At 36.6% G+C, this 16,053-nt stretch overlaps 3 protein-coding genes across 3 annotated transcripts; all 3 read right to left on the reverse strand.

Moving 5' to 3' along the window:
• Window positions 1–4,646: 4,646 nt before the first annotated feature.
• LOC140976251 (cysteine desulfurase, mitochondrial-like) lies at window positions 4,647–6,515 on the reverse strand. The gene has a single exon (XM_073440256.1). The coding sequence runs from the start codon at window positions 6,442–6,444 to the stop codon at window positions 5,077–5,079; it is 1,368 nt and encodes a 455-aa protein (XP_073296357.1). The 5' UTR covers window positions 6,445–6,515; the 3' UTR covers window positions 4,647–5,076.
• Window positions 6,516–8,905: 2,390 nt separating this feature from the next.
• Window positions 8,906–11,508, reverse strand: LOC140976258 (cytochrome c oxidase subunit 6a, mitochondrial). Its single transcript, XM_073440269.1, has 4 exons — window positions 11,309–11,508; window positions 10,923–11,029; window positions 10,750–10,792; window positions 8,906–9,184 (listed from the first exon to the last, which is right to left on the reverse strand). Exons 1-4 carry the CDS (start codon window positions 11,427–11,429, stop codon window positions 9,150–9,152), a joined length of 306 nt encoding a protein of 101 aa, XP_073296370.1. The 5' UTR covers window positions 11,430–11,508; the 3' UTR covers window positions 8,906–9,149.
• A 730-nt stretch (window positions 11,509–12,238) lies between these two features.
• LOC140976257 (LRR receptor-like serine/threonine-protein kinase HSL2) lies at window positions 12,239–15,654 on the reverse strand. The gene is made up of 2 exons (XM_073440265.1): window positions 12,841–15,654; window positions 12,239–12,763 (listed from the first exon to the last, which is right to left on the reverse strand). Exons 1-2 carry the CDS (start codon window positions 15,431–15,433, stop codon window positions 12,387–12,389), a joined length of 2,970 nt encoding a protein of 989 aa, XP_073296366.1. The 5' UTR covers window positions 15,434–15,654; the 3' UTR covers window positions 12,239–12,386.
• Window positions 15,655–16,053: the final 399 nt, after the last annotated feature.

Genomic DNA, 16,053 nt, shown 5'->3' on the forward strand with positions numbered 1-16,053 from the left:
TGTCTCTGTGTGTGTGTGTGTGTGTGTGTGTGTGTGTGTACATATATGTGTGTGTGTGTGTGTGTGTGTATATGTGTATGTGTATGTGTATGTGTATGTGTATGTGTATGTGTATGTATATATATATATCTGTGTGTATGTATACACACACAATATCTGTGTGTATGTATATTCATTCAACTAACTGATAAATTTTTGTCTAATATTACATCCATGACTAAGTTTAACATTTTTAGTTTAAAACTATATAATTTTTAGTTAATTTATCAAGAATGTTTAGAGACACCTAACAAATTATGGAATGACAGTTGGGCATTGGGGAATGAATTACATCTTAAATGCTGCACGGACTACCTCACCAACTCTGAAAAATGCGGAGCTTTATGAGTTTTGGCTCAAAGGTATACCAATGTATTCAATTTTTTTGGATTTCATTCGGGTGGTGCTATTGCTATGGAAATGACTATGGCTATGGAAGTTAACACATATCTTCGATTTTCGGTATTTGTGTCTCTGAAGCATATGCGAAATGTCTAGCTCGTGAAGTTTTTTTTTTATCGTGATCAAATTTGGAGCTTCTTAACTGTAATATATCATATTGACTTCGTGCCGTGTTCGTCATGTCTCTTATATTTGACTTTCTAGTTGGTTTCATTTCAAAAAATATCATCTCACCCATTCTTTTGTGCTAACTTTCAAATTTAAAATTCAATAATTAAAATCTTTCACTTTACAATTGTTCTTGAAACAATGTGACATTGTCTGTGAGTAGCACGAAAAAGAATGTGAAAGATTGGTTTCCTAAGTGGTCATTAATATTTAAATTCAATTAACTATTGTATAATGGTGTTTGCATTAAATATGAGAACAAGAAGAAACGATTTTATTTAAATGGGGTGGGGAGATTGATTGAAAGAAGGACCCGTCTGTGAAAACAGGTAAAAAATGGGAAATTGGCCTTCAGTCTCCAGTCGTCGATTTTTTTTGTGTTCAGTCCCTGTGTACTTTTTTAGTACCACATTTCCACATGCAGTGTACCACATTTTCACATGAAGTGTACCACATTTTGTATGACATAGTACCATAATTTTGTAGGTAGGGAGTGAACCCAAAGAAATATTTTGATTGGGAATTTTTAACCAACTTTCCCTAAAAAAATAAAAATAAAAAAAACTTTGATTAGAGATTAGCTTGTTGAATTTGTTGTTGTCATATCGAAATCGAAGTGAATATTAGGTGATGGGACATTTCATACACAATTTCCCTCTCCGGTCTTCTCTACAGAACTAACATCAAACATTCGAAAATTTTATGTCATCACAAAATTAACATACATACAGAATTCATCCCCTATTTTTCAAATTTTGTCAAATTGTCCCCATTTTTCCATGCTATATTAATCGAGAGGTTTCCAAATTTACCTTATTTTGCCATGCTTTTCATTTTATAAAATAATTATTATATTATATTTATATTCTTTCTATAAAAAAATAGAAAACTATATATATTCCACAAACTAATTACAAACATTGACGAAACTAAAATACATTTACAAAGAATAAACTCAGAGATTTTCATTGCTAAGAGGGTAATTTTTATGGGATAATTTTCTAAATGACCTCGATGTAAAAAAAATAGTTCTCTTGTCAGACGGTCTCACGAATCTTTATCTGTGAGACGGGTCAATCCTACCGATATTCACAATAAAAAGTAATACTCTTAGCATAAAAAAATAATAATTTTTCATAGATTACCCAAATAAGATATCTGTCTCACAAAACACGACCCGTGAGAGCGTCTCACACAAGTTTTTGTCATGTAAAAATAGTTCTCTCCAACGTATTTCATACTTATTATAGGAGAGTACTATTACAAGTAGTGGTTCTATCGAAATAATTTTATCTTTTCTTTTTATTTAATATAAGATTTATGTAGGGACAACTGACAAATTTATGATGAAAACATACAGAATCAAATTAAACCACAACCAATTTGGAGAAAACAAGCAAGAATCCTTCTACATTTTTCAAATGTTATTCCCACGAGATAATTTTTTTAAAATTGTTTATACACATAAGTAACACGTCATCTTTTAAATTAAATTTTTAAAAAATTGAAACATAAGATGTTGGGGGGGTGGTGGGGGGTTTGGAAACGCAACAGTCAACTCACGTGTGGAATCATTCCAAATTTTTTAAAAAGTGTCCCAAAATAATTCAATCTTCTTTTCACTTTACAATTATCCTAAATCCTAAATTCCAAAGTAAAGAGAATGTCTTGAAAGTCTTGATCAAGACTTCAAGACAGGTAAAAGCAATGGCCACTAATATATAAATAAAGACGAAGCTTTTATTACAGAATGAGTATGGCTAAAAAGGTAAAAAGGGATTCCGATTCCCAAAGCCCTTGTCTTTGTTACGTTACAAATTTCAGGGATATTATTTTCTCGGGGAACCCTTTTCGAATTTCTCCATTTCTTTAAGTTTAGCACAAAAAATCAACGATTCTTTGATCAGATGATCAAAAAAAGAGAGTCATTCCTCGGAATCAAGCAATCATAAAGCCAAAGAATCATTTTCACGATTGACCCATCGTGTAATAGATTTTTATCTTGGATGAATCCAACGGTCGAAGCAGGTCGGACAGAATCCAGATCAATGTATAATCCTATGAACCATTGTTTCCATTCACATGTGGTCCGAGTGACTAGTCACTCTTTTATACCAGAGTGGATCTTATGTGAGACTGTCTTACGGATCTTAATATGTGATACGGGTCAACCCTACCCATATTCACAATAAAAAGTAATACTCTTAGTATAAAAAGTAATACTTTTTCATGGATAACCCAAATAGAGATCCGTCTCACAAAATACGACCCGTGAGACCGTCTCACACAAGTTTTTGTCTTTATACCAACATCATTTCATGGTTACGTGGGACATTTCTAAATTGATTCTTAGCAGGTTCACGAGACATGATAGAGATCCAGTGAGAAAAAAGAAACTCAGCGAGCTCAAAGGTTTTACATGATCCTCGTACTAATCCATTAGTCCAAGAAAAGCAAATAATTCTAACATGTTAGCCCGTGACGGGGGAGAAAAGGGATAGTTAGTTGAAACTGAGCAGAAAGATCAATATCGAAATCAAGATTTGTTTGAATAACCACAAGGATATCCAAAACTAACCAAATCACAGATCGTACGTACAAGCAAGTAAACATTCAAGAAGAGGAAGTGGGATAACAGCATGGAGAATTCATTCTGGATCCACCAGCTCACGACCCAATTAGATAAATCATGATGAAATGATGCAAGAATACGTAACAAAGACAACATAGAAATTTTAGATTCAATATAAACCGAAAATCATCATTATTCTCCACTCAAACCCTTGAATATCAGGTTACTAGGGAAAAGGTTCTGGCAACTAATGAGAATTATCGAAGAAAAATAGGAGATTTAAAGCATACACATAGAACTTGGCTGCTCATTTTGGTCAATTCGTGGAGCAAAAGTGCGGTTTCCAAAAATGTACAGTACAAGAAGTTCAGAATACAAGTTCTGTGAAGGATTATATGTTGAATTCTGATCAATAAAATTATGTAAATTATTAGTTCGTCCAGTTCAATAACATAAATTTTGTATACTCCAGTGGTATTCTAAGTTGTTAGAATGATAAAATATACAGAAAAAACACCAGTATAAAACACCTAAGTACCTAACACATAATATACTATTGAACATGAAGATGCTGTTGCATCGCTGTGAAATTGCTTGTAGTTCACCATCTCTCGCTCCAGAAATGTTGACCTTTGCAACATGCTGGAACTAGAGAAGCCTAGTTTCTATAAAAGAAATAAACAAGATAGAAATGCACAAGCACACCTTTAACCAGTAATCTCCCAAATAAGAACAAGCTCTTTAACTCCGAAAAGAGATTGGAAAAAGTAAAATATGAGTATTGAGAAATCCCGAATTAAAAATCTCAACCTGGTAATACAATTTCAAGTGGAAGAACAGCAGTTTCTAAAAACAGTTCATAGATAGATTTGACTACCAGGTCAAGAAGATCATACCCTCAAAGATAGGCAAATAGTGTACAGCGAGACTTGAATAAAAAGAAACTTAAGAGTCTAGAAAAGTCTTTGGCTCTGGCCTCAGGACTAGAGAAGTAGATCCTTCCACAAACTTAATACGAACATAATCCCTATCATCTAGCATAGATATGAGAAACAACTCCAAAATTATGACCGAGGGCGACTGATAACTCGTTGAGGGGCATGGAACTGAAAATACGTGCCTATTCATGTTTCAGGATCCATCATCTGCCAGCATCAAATATATGAAAACACAAAGAAAATCGCCGACTTGGATGCATCAGTGAAGTATTTTTATAACAGTTTTTTACCGAGGCAAATATTCGTTCTAAATCAGAGAGGAGGTAAGATAAGAGTTAATTTGTCATAGAATTCATGCAGAAAGCTCGAAAGAAAAATTTTGAGAAATTTCCTAAGTGAACAGTTTCAATAAAAGAAGTGACATTAATAATTGATCTATAATTAAAGCATAATCATGTAACATGTAGTTGGAGGAAACCTTCATATTCACCAGGATAAATAAAACATTCCTACTGATATAACTGAGATTGAACATTGAAACAGGTTATATTTGGTTTTGCTTGAACATCTGGTATTAAATTGTCAAAAGACATTGGCTATCTTCAGTTGTTACAAAAGCAAAAGCAATCAAATAAAACTATAGGACAATGAGCGGCTAGTTGATTGAGCAACAAAGAACACAACAACTCACAGTAATAACCTCAAAAAACATATTGTATATCCCGCTCACTTATACAAAGTACAAATAAGTACCAATCAACTACCAAAATTCAAACACGGAACAACTATGTATTGATTTTAGAAGCCTGTGCGAAGTATATATGATAAAACCTGGTTATACAAATGGCACTCCGCGTGGTAAGCTAGCAGATGGTACCACTAGCCTGCAACTCCAAACACCAGGGGCTTCTCTCAAATTATAGTCATCAGTACAAAATACCCATATACTCTGATCACCTAGTGCTGCGACCATTCGATACTCTTGATGTCAATCCCATCCTTGTACATTTCATAAAGAGGGCTCATTTCCCTCAACTTCTCCACCTGCTTTACTGTGAGCTCCACTGCCTTATCAATTTCTGCCTCGGTAGTGAACCTCCCGATCCCATATCTAATAGAGGTATGCGCCATATCCTCGTCCACTCCCAAAGCCCTCAACACATATGAGGGCTCCAAACTCGCACTGGTACAAGCGCTTCCACTCGACACAGCCACTTCCTTCAGACCCATTAACAAGCTCTCCCCTTCCACAAATGCAAATGACAAGTTCAAATTCCCCACATACCGGCTCTCCTCACTTCCGTTCACAACGACCCCTTCTAACTTCGTCCTTATACCATTCAACAACCGCTCCTGCAACGTCCTTATCCTTTTCTCATCATATTCCATTTCCTTCATTGCTAGCTCACACGCAGAACCAAACCCAACAACCAACGGCGTAGGGACAGTCCCACTCCTTATCCCCCTCTCTTGTCCACCCCCATTCATTTGGGGCTCCACTCGAATTTTCGGCCTTCTTCTCATGTACAATGCCCCAATGCCCTTAGGCCCGTAAATCTTATGACCACTCAAAGACATTAGACTGATATTCATACTATCCACATCAATGGGAATCTTCCCCAATGCTTGTGCAGCATCAGTATGCAGAGGGACATTAAACTCCTTGCATATTTTTCCTATTTCTTCCATCGGCTGAATAACACCAATCTCATTATTAACCATCATCACAGAAACCAAGCCGGTATCAGGCCGAATGGAAGCCCGGAGCTTTTCCAAATCTACAAGTCCGTCGGACTTCACCGGAAGATAGGTAATCTCAAACCCCTCATGCTGTAAATGCCGGCAGGAATCCAATACACATTTGTGCTCGGTCTGGGTGGTGATAACGTGCCGCTTCTTCTCTTTGTAAAAGTGCAGAACACCCTTGATCGAGATATTGTTCGACTCGGTGGCGCCGGAGGTAAAGATAATTTCTTTTGGAGAGGCGTTGATTAAGGCCGAAACTTGGGCTCGGGCCGCCTCGACAGCCCGTTCTGATTCCCACCCGTAAAGATGGGTGCGGGAGTGAGGGTTCCCGAATTGGGAAAGATAATAAGGCAGCATAGCATCGAGAACTCTAGGATCCACCGGAGACGTTGCCTGCATATCTAGATAGAGAGGTCTCCCGGAGATTTTTACGCCTTTCATCGATATTCCGGTTGACTCCTCTTCTAATGGCTCGACGGCAGCTGCGGCTGCGGTGGAAAAATTACGGCGGACGAAGGGGGTACCATTAGGTTTGTGGATGCTGCGGCGGATGGCGGCAGCGACAAGCTTTGATGCCATGGCTGTGATGGTGGTGCGGGTTCTGGGATTATGGTACGAGCAAATGCAGAAGGTAGCTACTGCTTTGAGGGTTGTACTTTAATAGTTGTACAGTATTTTAGATTTTTTCGTGAAAAAAAAAAAAAGAAAAGAGAATTATTCGATTAAATTTTTTTTTTATTTTTTTAAGAATCCACCACTTTCATTATATGATAGGAATTGTAAGTGGAAAATTATTAAATGAGACGTCGCAATATTTTAGATTCTTCGAGTACTTTAACTTTAAGAATAATAATTTTATTTTTGAATAATAATTTTTAGTATATTAACAATTTTGGTCTATGTATCTATATTTTTACAATTTATTTTTTATAATTTAGTCAATTTTTCGCGAGAATGGTTATACAACAATACAATAGATAAATTAGCACAACACAAAAAAAAAACTAAAATTGAAGGAGAAAAAAACATAAATTGTGAACTACATTTAAAATTTAACCGAAAAAAAAAAAACCGAAATCGCATAAAGATAAATATAAAGAGTCAAGTTCTCATTTTAAAAACGTCATGAAAAGATAAATAAAAAATTTGTATTTTGAATTGGTGGATTTTTTTTATTTGATTGATATGTGATAAAATTGAATAATTTCTCCGATAATTAGGAGATAAATGATCAGAGTTTTGTATGCGTGAAAGACTTCATCATCTTCCCTGAAACTCTAGGGATTGATCAAATACAAATATTTGTCACAAATTGATGTTTACTTTTTAACTAATCTAGGGATTGAAGAATTGAGAAGCATTGTATCAATAATCTGTCCCTTTTTACGTTTTCGTTTAACCTTTGCAAAATTTACTTCGCACCCACCAAATACTGTTACATGATTTTATTAGAGAACACTTCCCTTTCCAAATTTACTTTCGGTTTATATAATCAATAAGTGCATAATCAGCTTTTGCATGGTCGAATTAACTGAGGATTTTTATATTTTCAGGTATTGGTCCTTTTTAGCATTCTCAAGATTGAATCTTTGGGATCTTTTCTGTTTATGGGCATTAGTTGATTTATCTTGCCCTTTTCCTACCACCTTTTCTTGCAAAATTCAACCTCTTTCGTCGACAGAAAAAGTAGGAAATTGGATCTTTTAGGAGTGGAACTGAACTCCAATCTGTTTCCGTGAAGGCAAATCATCATGTTTAAGCAACAGCTCATATAAATCAGAGAACTAAAGGGTTTAAGGTGAAGCATGTTGTGCAGTTTTGTTTGATGATTGTAGTTTGCACCTGGTTGCTTTACCAGATGCAGCACTCCCGTGGCAAGAACACGTCTGATCAAGGGAACAATGTTAAGATTAAAACGTGGACTTAACTCAGTACCAAAAGTTAGAGGGAATATTGTTCAAGTTTATATATATACAATTCCAAGAGATTTTATCTAACCGATGGGTACAATTAACAAACACTAAAGTTTCGGATAAGACAATGGTGGGAAAGAGATCTTGAACTTGCGAAGGAAACATCTTCATCCCAGGACGAAAATGGAGATACAGAATCATGTCTCAATGATGACAAGACGACTGAAGACACTGCAGGCAAGGAAACTAGTAATTCTGCGGACGGTGCGAGGGAGGGCACAAAACAGGAGGAGATGAAAGGAGAAGAGAAGGTTGATACTGGAGATATGGAGAATGACGACAAGAAACGAAGTGGTGTAGAGAAGGAAGATAGAAGAGAAGCATGTGGATGAAAATAATGGTCAACAACTGCAAGTGAAGGGGACAGAAAAGAATGAAGTAGTGCAGGAGGAAAAAAGTACAGAACAGAGCAGTGGAAGGGGTAGTAGAGAAGATATCAAAGATGAAGGCCGATGGAGGAGACAAGCAAAATATCAGAGGTAGAATTCGGTGGACAATTGATGACTAATGAGGTAGAGAAAGAAGACGGGGCAAGTGGAGAAAGTAGAAGAATTAATCCAACATAACAGAAACAGAGAAAGTTTCCTTGGTTAATTAATTCGACCATTGCTTCAATTGGTAACCAAAACAACACATCTGGTTTAAGTTTCGAAAACTAGGAGTGATCAGCTATAGATAATCAAGTCGATTCATTTGCCTCTGCACTGCCTCAAGAAGAGGGAACTGAAGCTAACAGCCATGATGCGGTTGCCTAGTGACTTTCTTACGAGTTCCAGGTTGATATTTGGTAGTGAGTTGTAGTGGGATTTCTTCTTCAATTCTCTGTTTTTTGAGCTTCGGCGATTGCTAAGGATCCACCATAGCACGTTATTATTACTATTATTTGTTTAAATTCCTTTCCATGTGAATGCAAAACAATCAAATTTTTCCGATAATTTCTTTACTTATATTCGGTCAATCATAGTTTAGCAATTAGCAATTAAACTTTTCTGATAAAGTGATTAGTATCTCATTAATCAATCTTGTGTTCGACATTTATTTTGTGAATGGTTGGAAGCAAGAAATGATAAGTTGCAAGTTCAAATGGAGTTTTACTTCACTGTCTTGACAAGGAAAAGTAGTACAAAAGAAATCAAGAAAAAGAACAATCCACACTGCATTCCAGAAGAGTAGAACTTTTAGTTTCAGGGATTTTCACCGTAATTTTTTATATTCCAGTGCAGTTTGGACATCACAAGTTTAAATACATCACAGAAATGCACTAAACCGTTCATTATTCCTCTGAGTTTGCGTTCACACGACATCGAGCAATCAATGCTCCTTCACCTCAAAAAGGCCATCTGGACCTGCATTCACAAAATGTATTTTAGATAGACAGTTTCAGGGCAGAAGCACAAAAAAGGACTACTTTATTTTGTAGCATAAATGTCCATTAAATTTTATTCGGATGCACTAATTCAAGCATTGTGAGCGCGTCCCACATACTGAAATTCTATTGTGTTGAAAGGACAGTAATAAGGCCTGGTTGAATATTTGTAGCCGCGATTTGAGAATCCACGAAACTATACATGCTTTTCAGACTGATCGTGTTGATACTATCTCAAAGAAGTAAAAAAATCACACAGACACGTGTACAATTATGTCAACCACTTCCATCTACAATAAGGGAATTTTGAACCAAGAGTAGGAAATACAAAAGAAGCCCGACACTAAAAATTAATAATAATAAGAAGAAGAAGAAGACACACAACAAGCCCAAGGTTAGGATTCGTTTGATTCAACATAATGATCATTTAAAGATAGCTTGATACAGTAGTTATGATTGTACTTACGAAAGATGTCCTTTGCTCAATCCTTCAATTAGTAGATTACAAGATTCTACCTCAATTATCTCATAATCTGGCTTCCTAGTTTACATGAATAAAAAGAAAACTCAAAATTGCATCAGTCCTGTTGGAAGGGAAGTATGCTAACTTAGTCCAAAATGGTGCAACACATATGCATGGTTTTCATGGAACTTTTAACTTTTAAGATTATTAATCTATTCAATGAGTAAACTATCACCGTATACCACAGGTAATCTGCTTCCAATAGGTACGAATAGTATTTTCCACAAATTCGCTTTCCTCTTTATTTTCTTCAACTGTATTGTTGATATTATTTTTCTCACTCAACACAATTACATAGATAGTGATGAAAAACAAGGCTATCGAGGGAAGATATAAAGCATGAAAAACAAAAAAGCAGGGAGTTGAATTCACAATTATATGCTTTACCAAAGAAAATCAGAATAATATTGGTAATTCCTCATAAAAGACATAATAATCACATTAATACTTTCCTAGAAATTTTGATGAAAGTTGCTTTTTGTCGTTTAGATTTTGAATAGTTGAACAAGTCAGGGAAGTCACAGAAAAAATTTGCATAGTAACTTTAAATTTTACCCCTATAGCAAATTGTTTATCTTCGAACATACAAAAAGTCAACATCAGAAAGAAGTGAACAATTCATTCCACAAAATACCACTAGCTTGAAAAAATGTATTAGATTAGAACTCTAAGAAATCGTTTAGACCAGAAGCAATGAGATACAAGAAAAAGAAATGAAGTTAATTTTATTAAAATTACTGAATCATGAGAGATGCTCCTTGAAACTCAATATAAATATCAATATTAACAACAAAAATGACCTAAAAATCGAAAGTCTTTTTCTGAATCAGAATTACAACTTAGCTGCACTGCAAAATGCAACTTTGGGCGGAGTTTTTTAACGTCAATAATATTCATAACATTACTCGCTCGTCAATGAAATACGTACAGCTAGTTGGAATTCCAAAAGGTAACATAGAAAATTAGAAACATCCAAACCAACAAAATAAATGAAAAAAGGAGTAACATTGAAGGAAACTGACCCCAGGGAAACTCCTTGTTACGAATGTGCAAGTATGGGTATGGCTGCACCGCAAAGTAAAAATTACATCAGACACACGGAAACGAGCTCCACGGCATTAAAAACCGGTAAGTGCAATATTCAATACAAAGAACCTAAAATTTCTACGTTTTCATCGAGGGAAAAAGCACTTACAGGGGGCTCTTCAAAGTGATGATGCCCCTTGGAGAGGTTATAGATGGAGAGAATGGTACATGTTGCTATTCCTGCGTAAGTTATCTTCTCCCACTTGGAAGCCTCAGCTGTATAATACCCAAACAATAAAATAAAATCATTGCAAACAGAAAATGCTCCGTTATTTTCCACCGTATCCTCGCATTTAAATCAATTTCACGAGTAGCAACACATCTGAACATATATAAGCAATACCCGATATAATTTTATTCGAGAAACCTAACACATACACGAGCGAAAAATCCAATAAGCACGAATTGATTAACCTTAATTAGATCCCAAAAAAATTTCCCAAAACTGTTTATTCCAATAACTGAATTTTAATATATACACAATTCTCAAATTACCAGCTTCATCATGGTGGGCAGACGAGGAAAATGACCTTTTCGGAAAGGGGGAGACGCGTGGGGCAAGTGCGCCGCCGCGGAGGGTGGAGCGGAGACCAGATCTCACTATTGCGGTCGCCATTCTGTTTCCACGAGCGATTTTCGACTGAATTCAGCTGAGTGGAAATTGCGCGAGGTCTAGTCACAACGATTATTTACAGGGTTACACCTGGTGGAAATTAGACGGACGGCCCGGTCGTAAATGGGCCGATCTTAGTATACTACTAAATAATGGACCACTATTGTGGTCAGCCCAACAAATTTGACCGAGTGATTCTAACCCCATTATCCGAAGATGGGTTTGGTCCAATGTGATTATTTTATTTACTAAAGGATTTTGTATAATATGAATCACTAAAAGCACTTCAGTGTTGTGATGTGGTTGGATCGTCAACATGGTTCGATGTAAAATGTTGAGTTTACTATAATTTTCTAATATTTTAATTTAATATCAAAAATTGTATTTGACTATAAATTATGAAAGTTTATGCAAGTATGTATACCTATATAAAGAGTAGGTCTATTGTGAGATGGTCTCATGAATCTTTATCTGTGAGACGGGTCAACCCTACTGATATTCACAATAAAAAGTAATATTATTTCATGGGTGACTCAAATAAGAGATTCGTCTCACAAAATACGACCCATGAGACCGTCTCACACAAGTTTTTGTCTTATATAAAATATGAAATTATATAATGGAAGCAGAAAAGGTAAAGATTCATCGTTCTGTTATAATTATATTTTGAATAGTTTATTCAAACATGAAATTATAAATTTATTAAATAGTTTTTTTTTTAATTTTAGAAAAAAATAATATAGATTTCAAGTTTCACATCCTCCGGGCAAGGATAGTATACTGATTTAAATCTATATCGGTTGATTGTATAAATCACAAATCTCTTTTAACAGAATACACATACAAACGCAAGAAAACACATATCTTAGCAAACCATTATCTCTGCCACCCTCAGCTAACCAGAAACCAGAACTACGAAAACAAAAACACTTTTATTTTCCTAAGAATTCGACGAGCTCTTCACTGGGTACGAGTAGGCGAATGATCCTTGATCAATTCGACAACCCTCCTCATAGAAGGTCTACTGGCCGGTAACTCAGCCGTGCACGACAAAGCCACGTTCAGAATCTTCTCCACCTCTTCATATTCGATGGTTGAAGAATCCATTCGAGGGTCTAAAAGTTGATCGAAGCAAGTTTTGTCCATTGTGCCAGTAGCGTTCTTCTCGCTTCCACGTTCAGAAGATGCAAACGCCACCTCCATTACCCACCTAACAATGTTCTTGTTCTCGCCAAATGAATCGTCATTAGGCTTTTTTCCAGTTATTAGTTCTAATAAAACGACTCCAAAGCTGTAGACATCACTCTTTTCTGTAACTTTCATCGTGTAGGCATATTCTGCAAAAAAGTTGGAACAAAATGTAAGCAGATGATTTTAAGTTAGAAATTTTGGTGCAAGTAAAAATATGGCTAACCGGGTGCAATGTATCCATAGGAACCTGCAACACGAGACATGACTTGATCACTCTGTTGTTCATCTTGTTTCACTATCTTGGCCAACCCGAAATCAGCTACTTTAGGCTTAAATTCTTCATCTAACAATATGTTATTCGGTTTGACATCTCTATGAACAATGGCGGGCGCACAATCATGGTGCAAATAGGCGAGCCCCTGAGCTGCTCCTAATGCAATGGCGAATCTCTTAGGCCAATCCAAATAGGTCCCATGCTTCTCGTCATTCAACATGTCTCCTAAACTTCCATTTTTCATATAATCATACACCAACACTTTAATATCCTCGCCCATGCAACTAAACAACAGTCTTACAATGTTTGCATGTCGAATTTTGCCTAACGTGTCCACCTCAGAGCGGAATACCCCCTCGGATTCTGCTATACAGTGTGTGCCCCAAAGCCTCTTGGCAGCAACAGTCTGCCCACTTTTCAATTTGACCCGATAGACCCGTCCTGACCCACCAGACCCAATAAGATTCTCATCTCTTAAGGCCGCGAATACCTCGTCTTCATTGAACCCAATCCGTTGGAACGATGTGATTTTCCAAGATTTCTTCCTTTTACCAAAGGTAATTAACTTCTTGGTCTTGATCAAGAGCCAAAGTAAAACCACCAGTATCAATGCAAGAACTGAGAGAATTCCCACTAGTACAAAGTCCACGTGTTTGGATCTCGAGCAAGGAGGAAACGGCTTGAGATCCGGACTACACAAATTCGGGTTGCCCATTAGACTTGAGAGAAAAAACTTGGTATCGAAACCAAGTGGGACTTTCCCTTGAAGCCTATTATACGAGACATTGAACTCGTTGAGCTTCATATTCGCCAGCGCTACAGGAATCTCACCAGAGATTGAGTTGTGGGAAAGATCCAAGTGCGTTAGCACAGGCAAACTCCCTATCTGTGCAGGAATATTACCCGAAAAACGATTGTATGATAAATCCAACTGTGTTAGCTCTGTCCAATCTCCAACACCTTTCGGAATTTCGCCGGTGAACTGGTTTTCTTGAATGTGAAACTCCTGTAACTTGCTCAGTTGATAAATACACGAGGGCAGATCACCAAAAAACTGATTTTTACTGCAATCCATTTTCTTAAGCTCTTGCAAACCGCAAATTTCTACAGGAAACTTGCCTGAAAAGTTGTTGCTTGAGATCAGCAATTGTTCTAGCCCTTTTGCATTTGAAATCGAAGGTGGGAAAGAACCTTGTAACTTGTTATCTGTCAGCTCAACCATCACAAGTCCACTAATACCCCAGAATCCATCTGGTACGGCTCCTGAAAGTTCATTTTCTTGAATTCTCACGTACGTTAAACTAATGCATTCGCCGTATGATTCAGGGATTGTGCCTGAAATTCTGTTACCAGTGAGTATCAAACGATTCAGGTTCTTCTTGTAACACAAATTCCGAGGTAACGGGCCGTCCAATTTGTTATTAGATACATCAATTTCTTCCAAATCCGAATTCATACCCATGAATTCCGGCAAAGATCCTGACAAGCTGTTATTAAACAGCCTCAGTGTGATAAGATTTGGGTTTAAAGCTAAAACCTCTGGAATTCCACCTTCCAAGAAATTGTCCCTGAGTTGTAAAGATTCCAACTGAAGACCCGCCAGACTTTCAGGTATTTTTCCGGTAAGATTATTAGCCGAGGCGTCAAACTGCCGCAACGAAGTAAGATTGGAAAATGTGTCAGGCAATTCTCCCGTTAATTGATTCTCAAATAATTCAATCACTTCAACGCTTTTCAATCCAGAAATACTTTCTGGTATGTTTCCTTGGAGATTATTCCCTGACAAATCCAAGGTTTGGAGAGAAACAAGATTTCCAATAGAGGCCGGGATTTTCCCGACAAGGTTAGAATATGAGAGAACCAGAATCTGTAGATTTCTGAGGCTTCCTATGTTTTCCGGCAATGGGCTAGAGAGGAAGGGATTTTCAGACAACACTAACTGAGTTAATCCAGTTAAATTGAACAAGAAATCCGGGATCGACCCATTCAACAGATTTGAACCCAGAGATAAAAAATTGAGTCTTGGCAAATTGACAAAACTTGCGGGGATTTCACCTGAAAAATTGTTGAAGGACAAATCCAAGACCGTCAAATTCAGGAACTTCACCGGGAACTCCGGCAAGACGCCGACAAAACAATTCCACGACAGATTAAGAGAAAAAAGATGAGAACACAGTGAAATGGAATCAGAATCAATGCTCCCGCCGAGGTTATTGGATGAAACATCCATATTCCGGAGAGTAGAAATCCGGCAAAAATCCGCCGGAAAATTCCCTGAAACACTCGCATCAGATAGCTCGATTGAAACGACGCTAAGATTCTGCGAGTCGCAAGAAATGCCCGTCCAACTGCACGGCGCATTCCGGGCCGACCCGACCCAGTCTTCGAGCTTCCTTAACGGATCGTGGAGTTGGCTGTTCTTCACGCGGAGCAGAATCGCCGCGTCTCTGTTATATGAATCCGCAGTGTGTATGAAACAGATCAGGAAAATGGCAAGTGTGAAAAACAGAAGCAGGATTAGATTTCTCCCCCGACAACTCATTTTGTTTCTGGTTAGAAACACAGAATTATTACAACAAATGAACTCAGTTAACGAATGACTTGTACTGAATGAACTGAAAGTTTTTTTTTTTATTTCAAGTTCAAAAAAAGGGTGAAAATGGTGTTTATGGTCGGAAATTAAAGTGGTGAAAAGATGATTTGAGCACGGACTATGGGGTGTGACTGGGATTTTGATAATATAATGACATAATACAGTGAAATCTCACGAATTGTGAGTTCCAGGATTAATATAATATAATATAGCACACAGGAAAGAAATGGTGTCCACGGAGATGATGCGCAATACTGAGGATATTTGTACAAGTTAGTAAAACAGTAAATTTTGGGACTATATTTGGTCATTTTTAATTTTTTTTAAGAAAATTATGGAAATATATTTTTTTTTATCAAACATTATCCAACTTATCAATCTTATTACTTCTATATCTATATTTATATTAAGACTAACAAACAATATCGCTGTTAATAAGTTCTCAATATTTTTTATATTAGATTAAGACTGAAAAACTATAACAAAATCAGTGTGTTTTTGGAGACAAAAGAAACAGTTAGTATAGTAGCGTCATGCAACAGTCTCTTTCGTAAAAAAAAAAAAAAGAA

Source organism: Primulina huaijiensis, chromosome 5 (genome assembly GCF_012295235.1).
Source record: "Primulina huaijiensis isolate GDHJ02 chromosome 5, ASM1229523v2, whole genome shotgun sequence".
Taxonomy (NCBI): domain Eukaryota; kingdom Viridiplantae; phylum Streptophyta; class Magnoliopsida; order Lamiales; family Gesneriaceae; genus Primulina; species Primulina huaijiensis.